At 32.8% G+C, this 23,087-nt stretch overlaps 1 protein-coding gene across 1 annotated transcript; it reads right to left on the reverse strand.

Annotated features, from left to right (window-relative positions):
• Positions 1 to 8,493: 8,493 nt before the first annotated feature.
• On the reverse strand, positions 8,494 to 14,307 carry LOC8286584 (5-methyltetrahydropteroyltriglutamate--homocysteine methyltransferase). Its single transcript, XM_002515806.4, has 12 exons — positions 14,115 to 14,307; positions 12,875 to 13,228; positions 12,696 to 12,783; positions 12,200 to 12,327; positions 10,915 to 11,306; positions 10,674 to 10,837; positions 10,454 to 10,534; positions 10,190 to 10,356; positions 9,977 to 10,082; positions 9,628 to 9,878; positions 9,344 to 9,545; positions 8,494 to 9,079 (listed from the first exon to the last, which is right to left on the reverse strand). The coding sequence occupies exons 1-12, from the start codon at positions 14,258 to 14,260 to the stop codon at positions 8,711 to 8,713; spliced, it is 2,448 nt and encodes an 815-aa protein (XP_002515852.1). The 5' UTR covers positions 14,261 to 14,307; the 3' UTR covers positions 8,494 to 8,710.
• Positions 14,308 to 23,087: the final 8,780 nt, after the last annotated feature.

The following is a 23,087-nucleotide window of genomic DNA, read 5'->3' on the forward strand; positions in this document are numbered from 1 at the left end:
TTGCATGTGGTACAGGGCTTTCATTCTTTTCTCATCAACCAAAGTCAATTACTAGTATGTTTGCTTATTCATTGGTACTCTGGTGTTTCAGCCTCTAATATAATTCTCAAAGATTTCAACTCTAACTCAACTAGCAAAACTGCTTCAGTCCTAATAAACTTTGGAGTATGGTGTTTGCCTAGTCGATGTTTGCTTGGTTGTCCGATATCTCCAAAGTGCAAACAGTAAAAGAAATTACCAGTCCTTGTAACATTGTCGAGAGTATATTCTTCAGGTTCTTGTTGGTTGCTTCTACTGCTCCATTTTCTTGAGGTCTATACGAAGAAGACCTGTGATGCTCAATCTTGCATATCACTGGCAGATTCATTGTCTCACCCATGAACTGTACTACATTATTCATCATGACATGATGTGGGACACCGTATCTACAGATCAAGTTCCTTTCTATAAATATGGCCATTTTCCTTGCCCCATGGTGACGAATGACTTGGCTTCAACCCATTCCGAGAAGTAGTCAATTGCTACAACTATGAACCTATGACCATTCAAAGGAGGTTTTATTTCTCCAATGATGTCGATCCCCCAAGCTGCAAAAGGCCAAGGACACATTAAGTTGTGCAGCTCGGTTGGAGGTACGTGACTCAGGTGGCTTTATAGTTGGCATTCACGACATTTCCTTACCAACGCTATGCAACCTTTTTCCATTGTTAACCAGTAATAACCTTGTCGCATGATCTTCTTAGTTAACACTATGTCGTTTATATGAGGCCTGCATACTCCTTTATGCATTTTCTCCATCACTACTTGAGCTTATGCTTTAGTCACACATTGAAGTCGTACAGCCAATATCATTCTTCTATGTAGGACTCCCTCGTGGCTGAAGTAGTTCCTGGCTTGAATCTGTAGTGCGTATCTTTCCTTAGCGATTACTTCATCTAAATACTCCCTACTTTCTATGAACTTTTTCAGATCGTAGAACCATGGCTTCTCTTTTGGTCCCATTTGAACTTACATTATCTGATCTCCTTGATAACAAGGCATACCCGATTTCACGATCACCAAAGGCAACATTGAAATCCATGAAGGATTGACCCACATAGACGACAAATTAACTAGCGCATCTGCCATCTAATTCTCATCCTGAGGCAAGTGTACAAAGGAACACTTAGAGAAGTTGCACACTAAAGCTCTGAGATAATTGATGTACGACTTCAATCTCTCTTATTTTACTTCCCATTCCTCGAACGCTTGTTGGATTTACTAGCATAGAGTCCCCATAGACCATCAAATGCTTAGTTCCTGCTACCACAGCCGCTTCTAATCCAAATAAACATGCTTCATACTTTGTCATGTTATCGGTCACTTTAAAGTCTAATCTTTTGGCCATTGGTAGCATCTCCCCTTCTGGCATGATCAAAGCTACTCCCAATCCTGCCCCTCTTGCATTCACAGTTCTATCAAAGTACATCTTCCATTCCTGAATCATGATTGCCCCAAAAATCTCATTAAAAAACTCTAGATCCCAAGGCTCGTCTCCTTCGATAGCATTTTGAGCTAGAAACTAAGCTACAGCCCTACCCTTGACTACCTTCTTAGTGATGTACTTAATATAGAATTCTGTCAGGAGCACTAACCATATAGTCAGCTTCCCTATAAGAGATGGAGCTTCAAATAAGTATTTTAGAGGTTCTATTTTTAAAATTGCTTACACCTTATAAGACTAAAAGTAGTGCCTCAACTTCCTTGTAGCGCACATCATGACCATGCATGTCTTTTCCACGAGGTTATACTTTAACTCGTAAGGCAGCAACTTCTTACGAAGATAATAGACCGCATGCTTTACATTGTTGGGTTCGCACTGTGCTACCATTTCCCCCATGACTTCCTCTTCTAAAGCTAATTATAGGATCAACAGCTTGTCATCCTTAGTGGCTTGAGTACCGACAGCTTCATTAGGCACTCTTTGATTCTATTAAAGGTCCTCTAACAGTGTTTATCTTACACAACGAACTGATGTTTTCTTAAAAGCTTAAAGATAAGAGCATAGACTATTATGAGCTTGGAAATGAACCTATTGATATATTGTAATCATCCTAGGAAACCTTTGACTTCTTTCTCTATCTTTGGCATCAACATCTCTTGAATAGCCTTGACCTTGTCTAGATCGATCTCTATGGCTCGCTGACTTACTATGTGCCCTAACAGCTTCCTTGATGTAACCCTAAATGTGCTCTTCTTTTGGTTAAGTCTCAAGTTCTACATTCCATTTATCTTAAGAACTTATCAAGAGCTTGAAAGTGTGCTTCCCTTGTTTCAGACTTTACCATCATGTCATCAACGTACATCTCAACCTCCTTGTGCATCATGTCGTGAAACAAGATAGTGGTTACTATCTAATAAGTTGCCCCCACATTCTTTAGTCTAAAAGGCATAACCTTATAGCAGTACATTCCCCACTCAGTGATGAATGATGTCTTCAGCTTGTCCACTATTGTCATCATGATCTGATTGTACATAAAGAACCCGTCTATAAAGGAGTACATCGCATTCGAAGCAGTACTTTCGACTATTACATCTATATGGTGAAGAGAAAACTTGTCCTTTAGGCATGCCTTATTCAAGTCCCGATAATCTATGCAAATTCAGACCTTACCATCCTTCTTTAGGACTGGAACAATATTTTCCAACCATTTGGGGTAGTCAACCACCTCGAGAAAAATTGGCCTTAACCTACTTGGCAACCTCTTCTCGTATTTTCTCTGCTATTCTAGCCTTAATTTTCTCATCTTCTACTTGACCGGCTTGATATGCATATGAGTTAGGATATGGTGCTCTGTTATTTTTCTGTTTAGACCTAGCATGTTGTCATAGGACCAAACAAATACTGCTTTTCTTTTTTCTATTATTTTCTCAAATTATTTCCTCCCTTCAAGAGTTATATCATGAGCTATCAAAATGTTTCTTGGATTTGCATATGTGCCTAAATTAAATGAATCAATTTGTATGGAATTGATGTCAAATATGCACATATTATGGTTATCAAAATGCACACTAGCATCAAAAAAGACATCACACAATTAAGCAAAATTATTTATGTCATTGATTTTAAAGAGAAAAGAAACATCATCCTCATAATTGTCAGACTTTATTACATCATCATCATAAGAAGCATCAATGATATTATTTTTTTATAAGAGCAGCCAGTTCCTATTAGCTTATCTTCTCTAGTTGAGAGGCAAACTCTTCTAGCTTTAGTTCTTTTATCTTAATGGTGACCTTCTCTCGGACTTCCTTGATACTTAGCTCGACCATCCTATCGACAATTAGGTTCTTAAAAATCTTGAACTCTGTTACCTCAGTCCCAACTACACTAATAGGTTCGGGCTTCCTAGAGTAAGGCTTGTACTCTTGGACGAACACGTCTTTTAAAATCTTGCCCTTCAATTTGCCCTCATTTTTTTCTTTAGAATATCCCAAACCTCGTCGAGTCATCTGACCTTTGAAGTCTGGCAGCTTTGCAATACTCTACTGATTCTTTTCCAGCCCCATTCTAGGCATGAAGTTCATTCTCTTGAACAAGCTGGCTACTTTAGAATCCATGTATTCCTTATAAAGAATCGCCACTTGGGATCCAATTAGGACTGAGCATGGATCTCGGTGATTCCCGTCCGAACCGAATAACCGTACCGAAAAGTACCAGAACCGAAAAAACCAAAAGTTTTTATAACCGAATTGAACCGATCCGAATTTTGTTACTATTACGGTATGGTACCGGTTCTTTAGTAAAAACTGCATCGTACGAACCGATCCGTCTTGTACCGATCCCGGACCAAACCGTAGAACCGAATTTTTACATATATTTATAAATAATTATTTATATTATATAAATAATACATATATTAAAAAAATAATACATATACTCTATAAAAAATTATTTTATATTTATCATTTATATAATTCAAGCAATTGTTATCAAAATACAAAAATAATACATATTAAAAATAACTATAATATTATAATATACTTTATACTCTATAAAAATATAAATTATATATATTAATATGTCACATAGTATATTGATACTAGTAATCTAGTATACATACTATAATACTAGATTTAAAATTTATTTACTATCTAGAAATTTTTGACAAGTTAATTAAAAATTACTTAATTTAATAAAAAGTTATATAAATTAGTAAAAATTATAAAAGATATTATTATATAAATATAATATTATTTACACTATATTTATTAATAAATTAATTTTTAATTATATAATATTTTTATTTTAAGAATAATAATATTAATTATACTAAAAGTATTAATTTATATAAATATTAAAATTAAGAAATAAATATTTTAAAAATAATTTTTATATTATTATACTAATAAAACTTAAAAATTAAATATTTAGAAATAATTAATTTATTAACTTTTAAAATATTATAAATTAATATTAAAATATAAAAAATATTAAATTATATTTATAAATTTAGTTTTTTTTGAAAATGATCAAACAAAACTTGAGAAAAATTGTCAAAACATCTTTTAACAATATACAAGTTCTTTACTTCCTACAACAACGGAAGTCCTCATTTGTTGTCAAGATTGGCTTATAAGTTCAAATAAACCTATCCAACTAGAAGAATCAATAGAGGATATTGAAAGCATAGAGTCAGGTAACATTTCTTTACTTCTTACATATGTTTGTTTATTGTTGATGCTGTTAAGTCTTATTGACGTAATTTTTTACTTTTATTGTAGAAATTATTCAAGATCCTGAGATTGATAAGTCCCTTATGCCAAGATTAAATGTGGAGTGTTAATTTTGAGAGGAGGTAATAACATTCCTTTGCTAATTTTGGACATGTATTTTAGTGCTACATAAAGTTTGTAAATTTATTTATTTTAATGATTGCCATCTATAAAATATTTTTATGCTAGCAGTAATATATATTTTAATGGTTTGTATTTGAATATTGAATGAATTATTGTATTTGTAAGTGATTGAATTGCGAAACAGGTTGTTCAAGAATGTGATTGCAATTTTAATTCAGATTTTCATGCTACTTTTTTTAGGTTGGTAATCATATTTTCTCTAAATGTATTTGATTAAAGATGAGATTAAAGTTGTATTTTTTAAATTTTTTAGAACCGAAAATAGCACCGAACCGAACTGTATTGAACCGTAAAATTGGTACAATACGGTATTGAATCCTTTTATGTTTGGTACGGTACTGGTACCTTCAATTTTAAAATAACCGAGGTTTGGTATGGTACTGGTGATTTATAAATAACCGAATTGGACCGATCCGTGCTCAGCCCTAGATCCAATAGGGGCATCTATCTCTTTCACAGCTTTTTGGATTGCTGAGACAACCTTACTACCTTCGACGTTGATGGTGACAATCTCACCTTCATGCGGGAATTTCACTCTCTGATATACCGTAGAAGGGACTCCTCCTAGGGTATGGAACCATGGCCTTCCTAATAACAGTGCAAAAGTTACAGGGATGTCCAGAACGGTGAAATCTACTACCTAAGATTCAATAGGATCCATCTTAACCAGTGTTGAAAAGGTCCTTTCCACATCTCTTTTCGCCTCATCATAGGCCCTTATAACCATGTCTGATGGTTTTAGGTCCTTTATAGTCATCTCCAATTTAGGGAGTATGTGAGAAGGACACACGTTGATAGCTGACCCGTCATCTACCATCACACATAGGGTTCTCTTCCCTTTTACTCTACTGCTATGTACAAGGCCTTATTGTGGTCTCTTCCCTCAAGCGGTAGGCCTTCATCTAAGAAGGTGATCATCCCAATGGTCTTGTTAGTTACCGTTTTGATCATTTTCTCAGAGTAGCTATTGTGCTAACACTTATACCAAATAAGGTTTAAATCAGGGCCCTTCTGTGGTCCGATGAATGCATCAACAATTCCCTAACGTCGGCTGTCTTTTTTTCCTTCCTCTAACCTTTTAGCAATATGACATCCTTGTCTTCAGGTGCTTACTTCTCTTGCTTCAGCTCTTGTACCCCGACTTCCTTACCCTTACCCGTTAGCTCAATTTTGGAATCATTGTCTGCTCAGATGTCCTTGGCCTCAGCGTCTTGGACTTCACATTCATCCTTGGAGCTATACCAGATATCGATAGCCATGACTAACTTTTTTTCTCCTTCTTTCTAAACCTCCAGAAGACAAGGCTCACAAGTGGCTTGATTGTCATATGATTTCCAACCACTTGGCACAATATCCTTAATTCGAATATCGGCTGAGGGTGGCCTCGAATATCGGACCTTGAAGTCCTATTTTTTCGGGGGCTGCCCAAGCAGGTTTCACACTCATACTAAGGAAATTACTTAACCTCCTGTTCTCTAGAGTCGATTAAGTCTTGCACCTTGTGCCTGAGATAGTTGCAGTGGTCCGTCATATGCCCGAAGGATTAATAATACTCATAATACTGAGCATTGTGAGGCTTAGGACTATTTTTTAGCGATTGGAGCTTAAGATTCCCACTCCATTTTAAGTGTCAGAACACCATGGATAGTTGTGCCCCCAGCTCGATGAAGGTTCTTTATGGGCTATCTGGTATGGCTTCTAGCTCAGGTTAGGGTAGGTCTACGAAAAATTTCATAATCTCCTCTTCCTTGAAATCAGGGTTGATCAAGGACACTTGGTTTGTGGGTGGTGTGTTATTGTAGTTTGGCAAGGGGTTTCTTCTAGTGTTAGGTTGGTCAGGGTCAGTAAGCTTTCTGGCATCAATAAGGTCCTAGATTTCGTGTTTTAGCCAAATGCAGTTGTTAGGGGTGCTTGGTGGAATTTACAGTAGGGTTGGGTTTATGTCCGTGGTGTGTTTGGCTTCGGTGGGTTCATTACGGTGGTAGGTTGGAACATGTCATTCTGAACTAATCTCTCAAAAATCTTAGAGAGAGGTTGCTTGAAGTTGGAGAACTTCCTTAGTTATTGCACTGCACTTACATCCAGTGTCCTACTCCCTCCAACATGGTAGTTTGCTCTTTACCAGTTCTCACGGTTTGTCTTTTATCATTCTGTATCTCCTTAACCTATAGCCTATCATCGTATGGATCCATAAAGGTTTTAGGATTCATCATCTGCAACCTTTTAACCCATCATGGAAGAACGTTTTGGACCACCATACGAACTTGGTCCTTTTTAGAGAGCTTGTTCTTCATCACTCTCGCCTTATTCCTCATATGATTAGGAAATCAGAGAAAGACTCATTTGGCTTCTCTTTAATGGATTCAAGATCCCTGATTGATACTTCGAAATGAGTGTTATAGTCATACTGCTTGATAAAAGAATTACATAAATCATGCATTCAGCTTTGGCGAATTTTTCCAGATCATAGTACCATTTGACGACGGATCCTTTAAGTGACAACACAAACAGCTTGACAATCTAGGTCATGTTCAGCTGAGTAGTTCCCATGATAGTTACATACTACTTTAGATGAACCATTGAGTCACCAGTCCCGTTGAACTTGTTCATCTTGGGCATTTTGAGCTTCATAGGCAGCTTATCTTCTCTCATCAAGCTCTTCAAAATCATAGATTAGGTCCAAACCTTTGAATTCCAACATACCTTGCATTTTGTCAAGCCGGGGGCTCAGACCACTCATAGCTTTGTTGGTGGCAAGGGCAGTCTCCCTCTTAGCCTGGTATAGCATGAATTCATCGAATTCCCAAAAATTCCGAGGCGTTCCCCTTATAACTAGGTCCTTAGCATTAGCATTGGTCAGTAGCAACCGCAGCCTCAACGACAACCACACAGAATAGGGAGTTAACCCATGAATGGGAGCAAAGCAGATGACCATCAGGATCCCACTCTTTGAGCATAAGTAAGATAGTATTAACACACCAAGACTCTTACACTATCATCCTAATTTTATCAAGAATCTCTTGGAAAGAGAAAACAAAAAGGTTTTGGACATTCTATAAACCGACCTAGAATCTTTCCAAAAAGGAACAAAAAGGTATTTGGACATTCTACGAATTGGCCTAGAACTTTGGAGGATTCATTTGAGATTCCAAGGCAACATTTCCTTATCCAAAAGGAGGTTACCTACCAACTTGAGTTTATTTAACTCCGCTCCTACTTTAGGTTTAGTAAAGAGCTGAAGGGAATGTTCTTCACAATCCATATCCCTAGTATTATTAAGGAGCTCATTAATTTCCTGCTCCATTGATGCTTAGAGAGAGGAAGAAAGAAATTCAAGAGAAAAGTGAATAGAAAGAGGAAGAGGCAAAAGAAGAAGGCAAGGAGAGGAAATGGTCAAAGATTAATAGGGAACGCTAAATGAATTCAGAGACTTGTAGCATCTCTATCTTTTTAGAGATGTCCAAATCTACTTTCTCTTTTTCTCTTTATTATTATTATTATTATTATTCTTTTTCTTCGCCTAAAACAAGTTAATCAAACGAGCATTAGCATTCAATTCTTCAAGAGATTTTCCATTAGAAGCACAATAGGATATGAATGAAGAACATAAAATGGCTTCAAGAGCATAAAATTGAAGGGCAAAATCCGCATACAGCAGCAGATCCAGATACATAATATAATCACTCCCTACTAAAAAGAAAAAAAAAAATAACAACATTACTCATCTCACAAAAGGCCCTCTTATTGTTCGAGCTTTAATACATAATATCCCCTTCTCAATTTATGTGATCTTTGGAACACTCATATTGGCTCACTTGGCACTTGCAAGCTGAGTGCGGAGAATTTTGGTAGCAGCTACCATGTTGCTCAGTGCCGGTTTCACTTCAGAGTATTTACGGGTCTTCAGACCACAATCAGGGTTCACCCAGAGGATGTTGCTTTCCAGGACTGCAAGCATCTTATTGATGCGATCAGCGATTTCTTCTGTAGATGGGATCCTGGGTGAGTGGATGTCATAGACACCGGGGCCAATGCCTGCACCATATTTCACTCCCTCACGGAAGACTGAAAGAAGCTTCTCGTCTGATCTCGAGTTCTCAATGGTAATCACATCAGCATCCATGTTAATAATTGAGTGGATGATGTCATTGAAATTTGAGTAGCACATGTGGGTGTGAATCTGTCCAAGACATCAACAAGTTTAATATCATGCATGACGTTGAGTGTAATTATTCAGTATACATCCAGCCACAAAATGCCACAAGACAAATAGTTCCACTACTCCCACACACCAAACACAAAAAGATGAACCAATTGACACCAAAGTCAATGGATCATGCAGATATTTTCCCTTATCACGTATTTCTAAGAAAAATTATTTCAAACAAGACATGACGTGATTTTCTACTCAAGGACAAAGAGTTAGAAGGAAAGATGGACGAACCTGGGTTGTATCTTCGACTCCACAGTTAGTAATCCTGAAAGAGTGAACAGCCCAGTCCAAATAGAAAGCATGTTCTGACTTTCTAAGGGGCAAACCCTCTCTCAATGCAGCCTCATCAATCTGGATTACGGTGATCCCAGCCTTCTCAAGATCTTCAACCTCATCCTTGATGGCCAAAGCAATTTGATAGCATGTCTCGTGTCTTTAAATAACACAAAGAAATGTCAGAAACTATATAAAGTCAGCAATGAGTATTGTGATATCAGTTGCATTTTCTTTCTCACCTGGGTTGGTCATTTCTAACGAAGGACCAGTTGAGAATGGTAACGGGGCCAGTAAGCATTCCCTTCATGGGTCGGCTAGTCATGCTTTGAGCCATTGATGACCAGAAGACAGTCATGGCCTTGGGGCGACTTACATCACCATAGATGATAGGAGGCTTGACACAACGAGAACCGTATGACTGCACCCATCCATTTGCAGTGAAGGCAAAACCAGATAATTGCTCACCAAAGTACTCAACCATATCATTCCTCTGCATAGCAATGCAATATTGACAACCAATAAAATTTGGCAAGTGTGAAAGTAAAAAATAAAAGGAAACGAGCTATTTTCTTCAGGGGGATAGCATACTTCTGGTTCACCATGCACTAGAACATCAATGTCAAGCTCTTCCTGGATCTTCACAACTTTGCTAATTTCCTCTTTGATGGCTTTGACATAATCATCCTCGGAGATCCTGTATTTTGGTGTTTAAATGGAAAAAACAGAAAAAAGAAACATACTCAGTGAGCTAAACATAACTTAAACTTGATTTCACAATCTGAGCACTAACTATAATCTCACTTCTTAGCCTTGTATTCACGACGCACTCTCCTAAGATCAAGAGTCTGAGGGAAAGACCCAATTGTGGTTGTGGGAAGAATTGGAAGGTTCAACTTCTTCTGCTGAGCATCAAGCCTAGCACTCACATTTGTGGCTCGCCGATGGTCAGAACCCTTTAATGCAGCAGCCTGAGCAAGAAGGAGCAATAATCCAGAGTGAGTACAAATTAAAAAAACACAATAAGTCACTCATAAGACTAGATACAATTTCACAGAGATGACTTACAGCCTGCTGAACAGCCTCATTTGTCACTCTTGGGGAGGATTTTCTTGAAGCGTGAGCTAATGCATTGGAAGAGAAGAAGGCCTACATGTACAAGAAAAATGCAGAGAAGAATAAAACTGATTTAATTAGTCGTCTAAGAAATTTTATTTAAGAAATTTCTAATTACTGATGATAAACCACTTGATGAACAAGAATAAGTTCAGTTAACCCAAGCAAATACCTCATCCCTGTTTCCAGCAAGTGCCTTGGCCAAGGCATTTACTTCAAGTACTTTCTGTGCAGCAAATGCAAGCCACGATTTGATCTCCTTATCCAACTTGGGCTCATTAGCTAGATCAACTGCAGTGTGTAGAAGAGAGCAGGAAGTAGAGACCACAACCTTGTCTGCGGAGAAACATAAGATATATAACATCACTAAACTGCATATCCAAAATGAAACATTGCACTAAGAAAATTTATACCTTTGCCAACAGCAGACTCAAGTGCATGCAGTGTATCAAGGGAAGAAGCGAGATCATTAGCCCAGATGTTTCTTCCATCAACTACTCCAGCAAAGAGGAATTTTCCTGTAGGGAATCCACCCTTGATCAAATCAAGAGTCTTAGTTCCACGAACTAGGTCAAACCCAAATCCAGTAACACCCTTCAAAGATGTGAGGGTTTTGTATGCCTCAGCTGGAAGATCAGCAAAGTATGTCTCAACCACAACATGCACTCCAGATAAAGATGCCTCCAGCTCTGAGTATGCATTAGTAAATGCTTGCAATTCATGAGAATCAAGATCCATCACAAGCTTGGGCTCGTCAAACTGAATCCAGCGGGCACCAGCTGCCTTCAATTCAGCTATAACTTCCCTGAAAGAAACAAATCAATTGCACAAATGTCAATATGGAAATAGAAGGAACATGCCATATCAACAAAGGTATATGCTTCTAAAGGTTTATTCTTAGGGGTGGTGTTATTGATACACTATTTTGTTAAGGCCAACTAAAAATAAAAATATTTAGATTTAAAATACTGTTTCTTCCATAATAAAGTCAAGTCATCAATTCATACAAAATCAATGAAACACCAATATAAAAATATTTTTAAATTTAGTTTTATATTTATTGTATTAAACTTTCCTCATTAATTTTCTATTATTTCTGTGATTATTATTTTCATACTTCTTATTTGCTAATCCTTTGAATAATTTCTAGACATCTTTTGAAATAGCTATTATCAAAAAATAAAAATAAATTTCTAAATAATTTTAATTAAAATAGAAAAGAATAATTACTTTGTTTCTATCAAAACACATTAGCTTATAGAGTGGATTGAAAATATTACTTCATATTATAAATTATATTGAAAAGATAAAATAAAAATAAAAGATAATTAAAATATTCTAAAAGGATAATGTAAAATTCATATCGATATTTTATTGCATAAAATAAATATAGTTATTATTTTTTAATATCAAAAAATAACTTAAAGAAATAAAAAGTTTTTAAGGACAAACTCAAAGGTTATCTTTTTAATTAGAGAAAACATGAAAAATACTATAATTGGTTATGATAGAAAAATAATGTGTCCAATAATGTTTTTGTTGGCTTTATTTATGGATAAAATGGCCTTTTATGTTAAAAATAATTTTCTAGTTTGGCCTTAACAAAATAAAGTGTGGCAATAACACCACCCTATTCTTAGACCTAGTAATTTGCAAATCCACCCCTGAGAAAATTCAGGAAAAGCGTAAAACCCTTACTTGTAAATAGGAAGAATCCTGTCGATCAAAGAAAGAAGAGAAAAGGATTTCTCCACACCCTTTGCTGGTTTTGACAGCAATAAATAGGAAACAGGACCCACAAGGACAGGCACAGTCTCAACTCCAAGCTGCATAGCAGAACATAAAGAACACCAAATCCTCAAGGTGAACCAGTTATTCAAAAAACCACACCTTAAATATTAAAATGCACAAGAGACAATTGACAAGACACACATGCACCTTCTCATATATTAATGGTGCTATAGTAAATTTCATAGCAGCAGGATAGTAAATCTCATTGTCACATGTGTGTTTCATGCACATTTGTAAGGACATTCTTGCACTTTCTTTTAAATGCCCATAATTTGAAGTATTCAAATTAAATGCTCATTAAGAAGCAAGTACACTCCAAAATCAATAAACAGATGAAACAACTGATCTTTAATCCATGGCAAAGAAGATAAGTGAAATACAAGTAGTAAGATATGAAGCTTACAGCTTTGGCCTCCTTGTACTCGTCCACAGCTTTGTGAGATGCATAGGAGAACTTAACTTCTGGTCCAAGTTCAGGGACAATGTAATGGCTGCACAAAAAGAAAAGAAAAAAATAAAATCATTTTATACACAACTACAAAGAATAGCTCCAACCACGAAGCAAAATTGTTAGTCACTTACTAGTTGGTATCAAACCACTTGGTCATTTCCATAGCAGGAACAGAGGCATTACCTCTGGCCATGGAAAAGTAGACATCAAAACCAATCTCACCACCATCCCAACCATATCTAGGAGGTACAGCACCAAGCATTGCTGTGGTATCCAAAACTTGATCATAGTATGAAAAAGTGTTGCTTGGAATAAACTTTGTTCCAGCATCAGCCATCTGTTTCCAGATGGATGCCCTGAGTTCTGCCGCCACCTTCTGCAAATCCTCAGCACTGCTCTTTCCATCCCAGAATGATTCCAAAGCAAACTTGAGCTCTCTCTTGGGCCCCATTCGAGGGTATCCAGCAATGTGGGACGCCATTGCTCTGTTTCACCATAAACCAGAAAGCAAGAAATTCATTACAATCCATTACATGTGTTTACAGGAAACACCCAGAAAACATAAAATGCATGCACCACTCACCATACTAAATTCTAGAGGAATTAACTAGAACCGATAAATTGATGGGTGCCACTTGTGGGCCCCACAAATCATACGGCTCTGATTGATTCCTGTAGAATCAATTGTGATGTGTGGAATGGCATCGTTCAAACCAATTAATTATCGAAGAAGGGTATAGCAGCATATTCAATGCAAAGAAACACTGCTAATGCTAAATTGAAGAGCAAACAAGGCCACTGAAACCACCACAACAATATGGGAATACAAGGATCAGTTAACACACTGTAACGAATCATGACAGGTGCAATGGAACCAAATAGAATTCAATAAGAAAGGAGAACATAGTCAAAAGCCTCACTCACTATATAGTAAACCACAAACAACAGAAGTGGGTACAGTTAACTAAAAATCCAAGCTTAATGGAGAGTATAGATATGGATCCAAAGCGCCAATCTTTCTCAATTATCAGATCTGACTAAATTTTGGAACTCAACAGTCCAGATTCAATAACTTCCATATAAAATCCCAAAACTCAGGCAACGAAATGAGATCAGAATGTTGAATCTTTGAACGTCATAGATCAAAAACAAATAAAAGTCTGTAATTTAATCATTTTACATCAACAAAAAAGCACATTAAAATACATATGTCCATTGTTCAGTCAATAAAAGAAACACTGACACTTCCCAGTAACAAGGATGAGCAGATCAAAGAAATGGGCGAGTCAAAACAAGCAAAACGCAGTAACAATGATATTGTAAATCAGATCTATCAGAGAAATGAAGTGAAACATTAAAAGAAAAAAGTACCTAAAGGAAGTTGAAGATAAAGAAGGGAAATGGAAAGAGAAGGGAAGAAAGGAAAGAGAAGAAGGGTTCGTTGATGATGAGAAAGGAAGAGATATCACTCTAAAAGAAGTGAACGGCGCGAGTACGTTAAGAGAGACTTGCCTCATTTATAGTACCACCACCACTTCCTCTACCCTCTCTCTCTCTCTGGATCTAAATCTAATTATCTTTCATCTTTTTCTTCATATTAATCAATTTTTTTTAATTGTTATAATAAATAAAAAGATACCTTTAGCCTCTTTTTTCTACTCTTTTTTCCCCTTTTTTCTCCTTTTATACCTTAATTAATTTTTTTAATATAAATTAATGATATTTACACGCAAAAACTAATAAAATTATATATATTTATATTTTATAATCAAATTTATTGAATTATATAATAATTAACATAAGAGATTCTATAAATTACTCGAAATTTAATTTACTAGAAATTTTTAAATTTGTTAAATAAAATGTACTTAAGTGATGTTAAATTATTTTTGAAAACTTAATAAATAATTTAAACTCAAATTTATAATAGTAATTCAAAATTTATTTAAAATTTTATGAATTTAAAATTTAAAATTAGTGTGAACTATATTTTATATTAAAAATAATAAATAAAATATTACTGTTTTTAAAGTCATGACTAGTCCATAAGTTATTTTAAGAATTATTATTTTTTCTAAAAAAGACTGATTAAATTTTTTATTTATATAATTCTTGGTGAGTTAGATATTGTTACTCATTTAATATATACATATAAAATATTACTTCCTAAAAAAGCTTAAATCTACTAAAAATTTAAACGGTCTAAATTTGAGGATAATAAAATGTTAATGAGCAGTGCGCAGCTCATCAAGGAAATTAATCTCTATTAAGGAATTATAAAAGAAATATGCTATTCTATGTGCTCAATTATGTACACTAATTCGCCTTACTGGTTTTGTTGGACTCTATAGAAAAAAACTATTCAATTGCTTTTTTTATTCTTTTTTGAAATTTATATATAAGCATGTGATAGAAATAGGTTTTTGTTTTTTTTTTTTGTTTTTTATGTTTTTAACTTTATATGAATCTTTTATTTTGTTTTTTTTATTTACAGATGAATCTAGATTTAACTATAATAGGTATAATTATTTTCTTATATATTTATTATAAAATGATGAATTTTAGTAATCGTAATAATTCAAGTAAAGATAAATATGAATATTAAATTAAGTTATACTTAGATTGTTTTTTAATTAATCTTATTTATTTTTAAGTTCCAATGTCATAAATATTTTTCTCTTTTTTATAAAAGTTAGCTAAAACTCAAAAGAATTAAACTGAATTTTCTAATCTTTTTACTTGGTAAAAAATATTATATATTATTATTATTGTTGTTATAATAAACGACTAAAAAGTCGTTAATAATACAAACTTCCAACATGCTTTGATAACAAATAAAATAAATAAAGGTCCACCAACCACTAAGTCTTTTGGGCACGTTTAGTTAGTTGAATATGAGTCATCTTTGTAATTTATAAAAAGAAAATATCAAGAATACTAAAATCCAATTCTTCATATTTGATAACCATTTTATGTCATGTCAATGGGGTTGGTGGGTAAGTGGTGGTGGGTGGGTCAGTCATCTCGAGAATGCATTTTACTCCAACTTTTATTAACATTGATTATCATAACAAAACATAATTAGTCTTTCAAAGACCCTGTATGTGTTGCTTGCTTGAGTGGGTGGAGGGGGACTATTATCCACCAAAATTCATGTGAAAGCCTCCTTACCCTACAGTTAATTCATAATTATCTTTTTATCTGACAAAAGTATGTTGATTTTAACATATAATATGATATAATATAATAATTTTATAATATTATAATTTTATTATAAAAAATAATTAATTCTTATAATTTTATTTAAAATATATATATCATAACATATATAAATACACTAAGACAAGAATGATAATCAAATTTATTAAAAGAAATTTATTGATTATTTATTTAATTAAATTATTTATTAATTATTTATTAATTAATTTTATTAATAAATAGTGTTATTAATTGATTCAAACTTAATGTTGGGTTAAAATTTATAAAATTTATAAAATTTACTTATAAATTTAAAATTTATATAGTTAGAATAGAGTGATAGTTAGTTTGGTATACCTATGAAACCTATTTTTCAACCCCATGAGATTCCTGAACAACAATTAATTAAATTAAATGATAAAGATGATATTTTGAACCAAATAAATTTAAAATTAGCTAGTCTGTCCTTGGAAGATAAACCTTCACATTAGTGTACTTAATTCTGATAATCTTGAACAAAATAAAGTTAAAAATTTAGAGAGTCAATTTATTAACGATAAAATTGAAATAAATAAAATATACCATAATAAAGGTTTTGACAAACCTAGGACTAGACATTATTATCCTAGACCTACTCCTCCAGATGTCTTGTTTGAGGAAAGAGTTAGCTTTACTCAAGCAAAATATGATGGAGATTCACATTTATGAATGGAACTTAGATGGTCATCTGAATATCGGATTTTAAATATGTTACAAGAAATGACCATGGCACGTACTTGTCTGAGCCGGATCTGTAAATAATACCGATAAAAAAATAGCTCAGATGTTAATATCCGGCTTCAGGTCAATTAAAAGGATAGTGGGATAATTACACCTCCTTAGAAGATAAATCAAGGATTTTAAATGCTAGGAAAATAGTTATAAAAACTGAAAATCAAACATCTATTCAAACTGAAGAAGAAGATGCTGTTGCAACTTTACTTTTTGCTATTACAAAATGTTTTGTTGGTGAACCTAATCAATATCAAATTCGATCTTCTGAAATTCTTTCAAATCTAACTTGTCCTAAACTTCAAGATTTTCGTTGGTACAAAGATGTCTTTTTAACAAAAGTTTTCTCTAGAACCGATTGTAACCATAGTTTTTGGAAAGAAAGATTTATTCTTTGGTTTACCTAAATTATTCATTTGAAAAGTTAGAACAAGGATTAGAGATTTTTATGGAAATACTATTCCTTATGATACTTTAACCTATGGAGAAATTATTAATTTTATTAATAATGAAGGCTTAGCTTTGTGTCTTGATTTGAAATTAAAAGCCAAAATTAAAAATGAATTTTCACAATCTAGAAAGGAGTTAGGAGATTGTTTTCAATATGGCTATGAACGTAGTCGAGAAATAGTTTCTCCTTCTTTTCTTCTACTCTTTCCGATTTAAATTCGAAGAATTTATCTTGTTCAAGGGTCTAATATCTCGGAAATAGAAAATCAGTTACATAATTGGTCCATCCCTAAACAAAATGTTAATAGCATTTATCGAATTGGAACTTTTGATTTTGCACAAAATTATTCTATTAAACAAACTGAACAAACTATTGCTTTAAATAAATCTCATGAAAATTTACATTTACTTTCGTCTTCCGCATTGCATGAACATATTAAAAAGAAATTTAAATTTTTACATATAGGCATGGTTCAAATTCTTTGTTAAACCTTTATTTAGAATTGGATTGGACATACCTATTTTCCTTTGTTTAAGAGATGCTAGACATTTGAATTTTTCAAATTCACTTTTGGCTATGGTCGAATCAAATTTAGCCAATGGTCCTGTCTATTTTAATTGTTATCCAAATTTTTCAATTTCATTATTTGATTCAAATATTTTAGACACTTTAATTTTAACTCGTTAAAACAAAAAATATGGATTTTCTTTGAAATTCTAGATCTATACCGTCATTTATAGAATCTACTATAAAGTAATGACAACAACTATAGATCCTAGAGCAAGACATTCTTTAACAAGAAATGAAACGGTTTTATTTGAAGCTAATCCTTTACATTCTAAAATACAAGTCCCCAAAAGACTAAAATGGAATGAATTGTCATGTTTGGAACTTGGGATTTACAAGAAATTAATAAGCCTCGGTCTATAGAAAATAATTCTAGAGTTTCACAAATTTTAGAGCAATCAAATGGTTCTGTTCAAATAAGTTTTCACCTACTTTTGTACCTTCATCTAGATTGTCTACTTTTGAAAATTCTAGACCTTCCACACACACAACACGTTTTCCAAATTCTAATACAAATTTACAAGGAGTTGATTTTGAAAATAGGATTCCTCAACCTTTTTACACTGATTCTGTTAATATAGAACAAGATAAAAATTCTGATGAACCTGTTTTGTCACCTTCTAGATCAACTATGGAAAATTTTTCAACTTTAAATATGATTTTTACACCTTTTGAAATAGATAAACCTTTTTTACGATCCGATTATTACCATATAAGAAATCGTGAAAAAGTTTTATGGTTTCAAAATCATTTTTCAAAGGGGGAGAGAGACTATTCAAGAGAAATTTTATGAATATTTGAATTCTGTTAAGGTAAATGTTCCGTTTTTTATCTGGTTCGAAATTTATTGTAACAATAATGATATAGAATTTCCTTTTAAAAATATTTTTACAAATGATAGAGTTTCTAAAACTTGGAATACAACCGTAGGAAATAAACAAATTATTTCGTTCATCCACCTTTAGAAGAAGTTAAAATAAACGCGTTTATAATCGGGGAAATAATTGCTTCACCCTTTAAAAGGATAAGCTCTGAGAATGACGACAAACTCCCTTTACTAAAAGATATTAGAAATGTTCAAAATCAAAATAATTATACAAATCAAATTCTTTTTACAATTGCTTCACAACTTGATAGGATAGAGACATCTAGCCTAAATAATCAAGCACCTAGGCCAGGTGGTATACCTATGAAACCTATTTTTCAACCCCATGAGATTCCTGAACAACAATTAATTAAATTAAATGATAAAGATGATATTTTGAACCAAATCAATTTAAAATTAGCTAGTCTGTCCTTGAAAGATAAACCTTCTGTTAGTGTACTTAATTCTGATAATCTTGAACAAAATAAAGTTAAAAATTTAGAGAGTCAATTTATTAACGATAAAATTGAAATAAATAAAATATACCATAATAAAGGTTTTGACAAACCTAGGACTAGACATTATTATCCTAGACCTACTCCTCCAGATGTCTTGTTTGAGGAAAGAGTTAGCTTTACTCAAGCAAAATATGATGGAGATTCACATTTATGAATGGAACTTAGATGGTCATACGAATATCGGATTTTAAATATGTTACAAGAGAAATGACCATGGCATGTACTTCGTACAGAGCCGATCTGTAAATAATACTGATAAAAAAATAGCTCAGATGTTAATATCTGGCTTCACTGGTCAATTAAAAGGATGGTGGGATAATTACACCTCCTTAGAAGATAAATCAAGGATTTTAAATGCTAGGAAAATAGTTATAAAAACTGAAAATCAAACATCTATTCAAACTGAAGAAGAAGATGCTGTTGCAACTTTACTTTTTGCTATTACAAAATGTTTTGTTGGTGAACCTAATCAATATCAAATTCGATCTTCTGAAATTCTTTCAAATCTAACTTGTCCTAAACTTCAAGATTTTCGTTGGTACAAAGATGTCTTTTTAACAAAAGTTTTCTCTAGAACTGATTGTAACCATAGTTTTTGGAAAGAAAGATTTATTCTTTGGTTTACCTAAATTATTCATTTGAAAAAGTTAGAACAAGGATTAGAGATTTTTATGGAAATACTATTCCTTATGATACTTTAACCTATGGAGAAATTATTAATTTTATTAATAATGAAGGCTTAGCTTTGTGTACTGATTTGAAATTAAAAGCCAAAATTAAAAATGAATTTTCACAATCTAGAAAGGAGTTAGGAGATTGCATTTTCAATATGGCTATGAACGTAGTCGAGAAATAGTTTCTCCTTCTTTTCTTCTACTCTTTCCGATTTAAATTCGAAGAATTTAATTGCCCAAGGGTCTAATATCTCGGAAATAGAAAATCAGTTACATAATTGGTCCATCCCTAAACAAAATGTTAATAGCATTTATCGAATTGGAACTTTTGATTTTGCACAAAATTATTCTATTAAACAAACTGAACAAACTATTGCTTTAAATAAATCTCATGAAAATTTACATTTACTTTCGTCTTCGCATTGCATGAACATATTAAAAAGAAATTTAAATTTTTACATATAGGCATGGTTCAAATTCTTTGTTAAACCTTTATTTAGAATTGGATTGGACATACCTATTTTCCTTTGTTTAAGAGATGCTAGACATTTGAATTTTTCAAATTCACTTTTGGCTATGGCTGAATCAAATTTAGCCAATGGTCCTGTCTATTTTAATTGTTATCCAAATTTTTCAATTTCATTATTTGATTCAAATATTTTAGACACTTTAATTTTAACTCGCTAAAACAAAAAATATGGATTTTGCTTTGAAAATTCTAGATCTATACCGTCATTTATAGAATCTACTATAAAGTAATGACAACAACTATAGATCCTAGAGCAAGACATTCTTTAACAAGAAATGAAACGGTTTTATTTGAAGCTAATCCTTTACATTCTAAAATACAAGTCCCCAAAAGACTAAAATGGAATGAATTGTCACAAGCTGGAACTTGGGATTTACAAGAAATTAATAAGCCTCAGTCTATAGAAAATAATTCTAGAGTTTCACAAATTTTAGAGCAATCAAATGGTTCTGTTCAAATAAGTTTTTCACCTACTTTTGTACCTTCATCTAAATTGTCTACTTTTGAAAATTCTAGACCTTCCACACACACAACACGTTTTCCAAATTCTAATACAAATTTACAAGGAGTTGATTTTGAAAATAGGATTCCTCAACCTTTTTACACTGATTCTGTTAATATAGAACAAGATAAAAATTCTGATGAACCTGTTTTGTCACCTTCTAGATCAACTATGGAAAATTTTTCAACTTTAAATATGATTTTTACACCTTTTGAAATAGATAAACCTTTTTTACGATCCGATTATTACCATATAAGAAATCGTGAAAAAGTTTTATGGTTTCAAAATCATTTTTCAAAGGGGGAGAGAGAGACTATTCAAGAGAAATTTTATGAATATTTGAATTCTGTTAAGGTAAATGTTCCGTTTTTTATCTGGTTTGAAATTTATTGTAACAATAATGATATAGAATTTCCTTTTAAAAATATTTTTACAAATGATAGAGTTTCTAAAACTTGGAATACAACCGTAGGAAATAAACAAATTATTTCTGTTCATCCACCTTTAGAAGAAGTTAAAATAAACGTTTATAATCAGGAAATAATTGCTTCACCCTTTAAAAGGATAAGCTCTGAGAATGACGACAAACTCCCTTTACTAAAAGATATTAGAAATGTTCAAAATCAAAATAATTATACAAATCAAATTCTTTTTACAATTGCTTCACAACTTGATAGGATAGAGACATCTAGCCTAAATAATCAAGCACCTAGGCCAGGTGGTATACCTATGAAACCTATTTTTCAACCCCATGAGATTCCTGAACAACAATTAATTAAATTAAATGATAAAGATGATATTTTGAACCAAATCAATTTAAAATTAGCTAGTCTGTCCTTGAAAGATAAACCTTCTGTTAGTGTACTTAATTCTGATAATCTTGAACAAAATAAAGTTAAAAATTTAGAGAGTCAATTTATTAACGATAAAATTGAAATAAATAAAATATACCATAATAAAGGTTTTGACAAACCTAGGACTAGACATTATTATCCTAGACCTACTCCTCCAGATGTCTTGTTTGAGGAAAGAGTTAGCTTTACTCAAGCAAAATATGATGGAGATTCACATTTATGAATGGAACTTAGATGGTCCTGTCCGAATATCGGATTTTAAATATGTTACAAGAAATGACCATGGCACATGCGAGCCGGATCTGTAAATAATCGATAAAAAAATAGCTCGGATGTTAATATCGGCTTCACCGGTCAATTAAAAGGATGGTGGGATAATTACACCTCCTTAGAAGATAAATCAAGGATTTTAAATGCTAGGAAAATAGTTATAAAAACTGAAAATCAAACATCTATTCAAACCGAAGAAGAAGATCTTTGTTGCAACTTTACTTTTGCTATTACAAAATGTTTTGTTGGTGAACCTAATCAATATCAAATTCGATCTTCTGAAATTCTTTCAAATCTAACTTGTCCTAAACTTCAAGATTTTCGTTGGTACAAAGATGTCTTTTTAACAAAAGTTTTCTCTAGAACTGATTGTAACCATAGTTTTTGGAAAGAAAGATTTATTGCTGGTTTACCTAAATTATTCGCTGAAAAAGTTAGAACAAGGATTAGAGATTTTTATGGAAATACTATTCCTTATGATACTTTAACCTATGGAGAAATTATTAATTTTATTAATAATGAAGGCTTAGCTTTGTGTACTGATTTGAAATTAAAAGCCAAAATTAAAAATGAATTTTCACAATCTAGAAAGGAGTTAGGAGATTTCTGTTTTCAATATGGCTATGAACGTAGTCGAGAAATAGTTTCTCCTTCTTCTTCTTCTACTCTTTCTGATTTAAATTCTGAAGAATTTACTGTTCAAGGGTCTAATATCTCAGAAATAGAAAATCAGTTACATAATTGGTCCATCCCTAAACAAAATGTTAATAGCATTTATCGAATTGGAACTTTTGATTTTGCACAAAATTATTCTATTAAACAAACTGAACAAACTATTGCTTTAAATAAATCTCATGAAAATTTACATTTACTTTCGTCTTCTGCATTGCATGAACATATTAAAAAGAAATTTAAATTTTTACATATAGGCATGGTTCAAATTAACATTAAACCTTTATTTAGAATTGGATTGGACATACCTATTTTCCTTTGTTTAAGAGATGCTAGACATTTGAATTTTTCAAATTCACTTTTGGCTATGGTCGAATCAAATTTAGCCAATGGTCCTGCTCTATTTTAATTGTTATCCAAATTTTCAATTTCATTATTTGATTCAAATATTTTAGACACTTTAATTTTAACTG

This window comes from Ricinus communis, chromosome 8 (genome assembly GCF_019578655.1).
Source record: "Ricinus communis isolate WT05 ecotype wild-type chromosome 8, ASM1957865v1, whole genome shotgun sequence".
NCBI classification, from domain to species: Eukaryota; Viridiplantae; Streptophyta; class Magnoliopsida; order Malpighiales; family Euphorbiaceae; genus Ricinus; species Ricinus communis.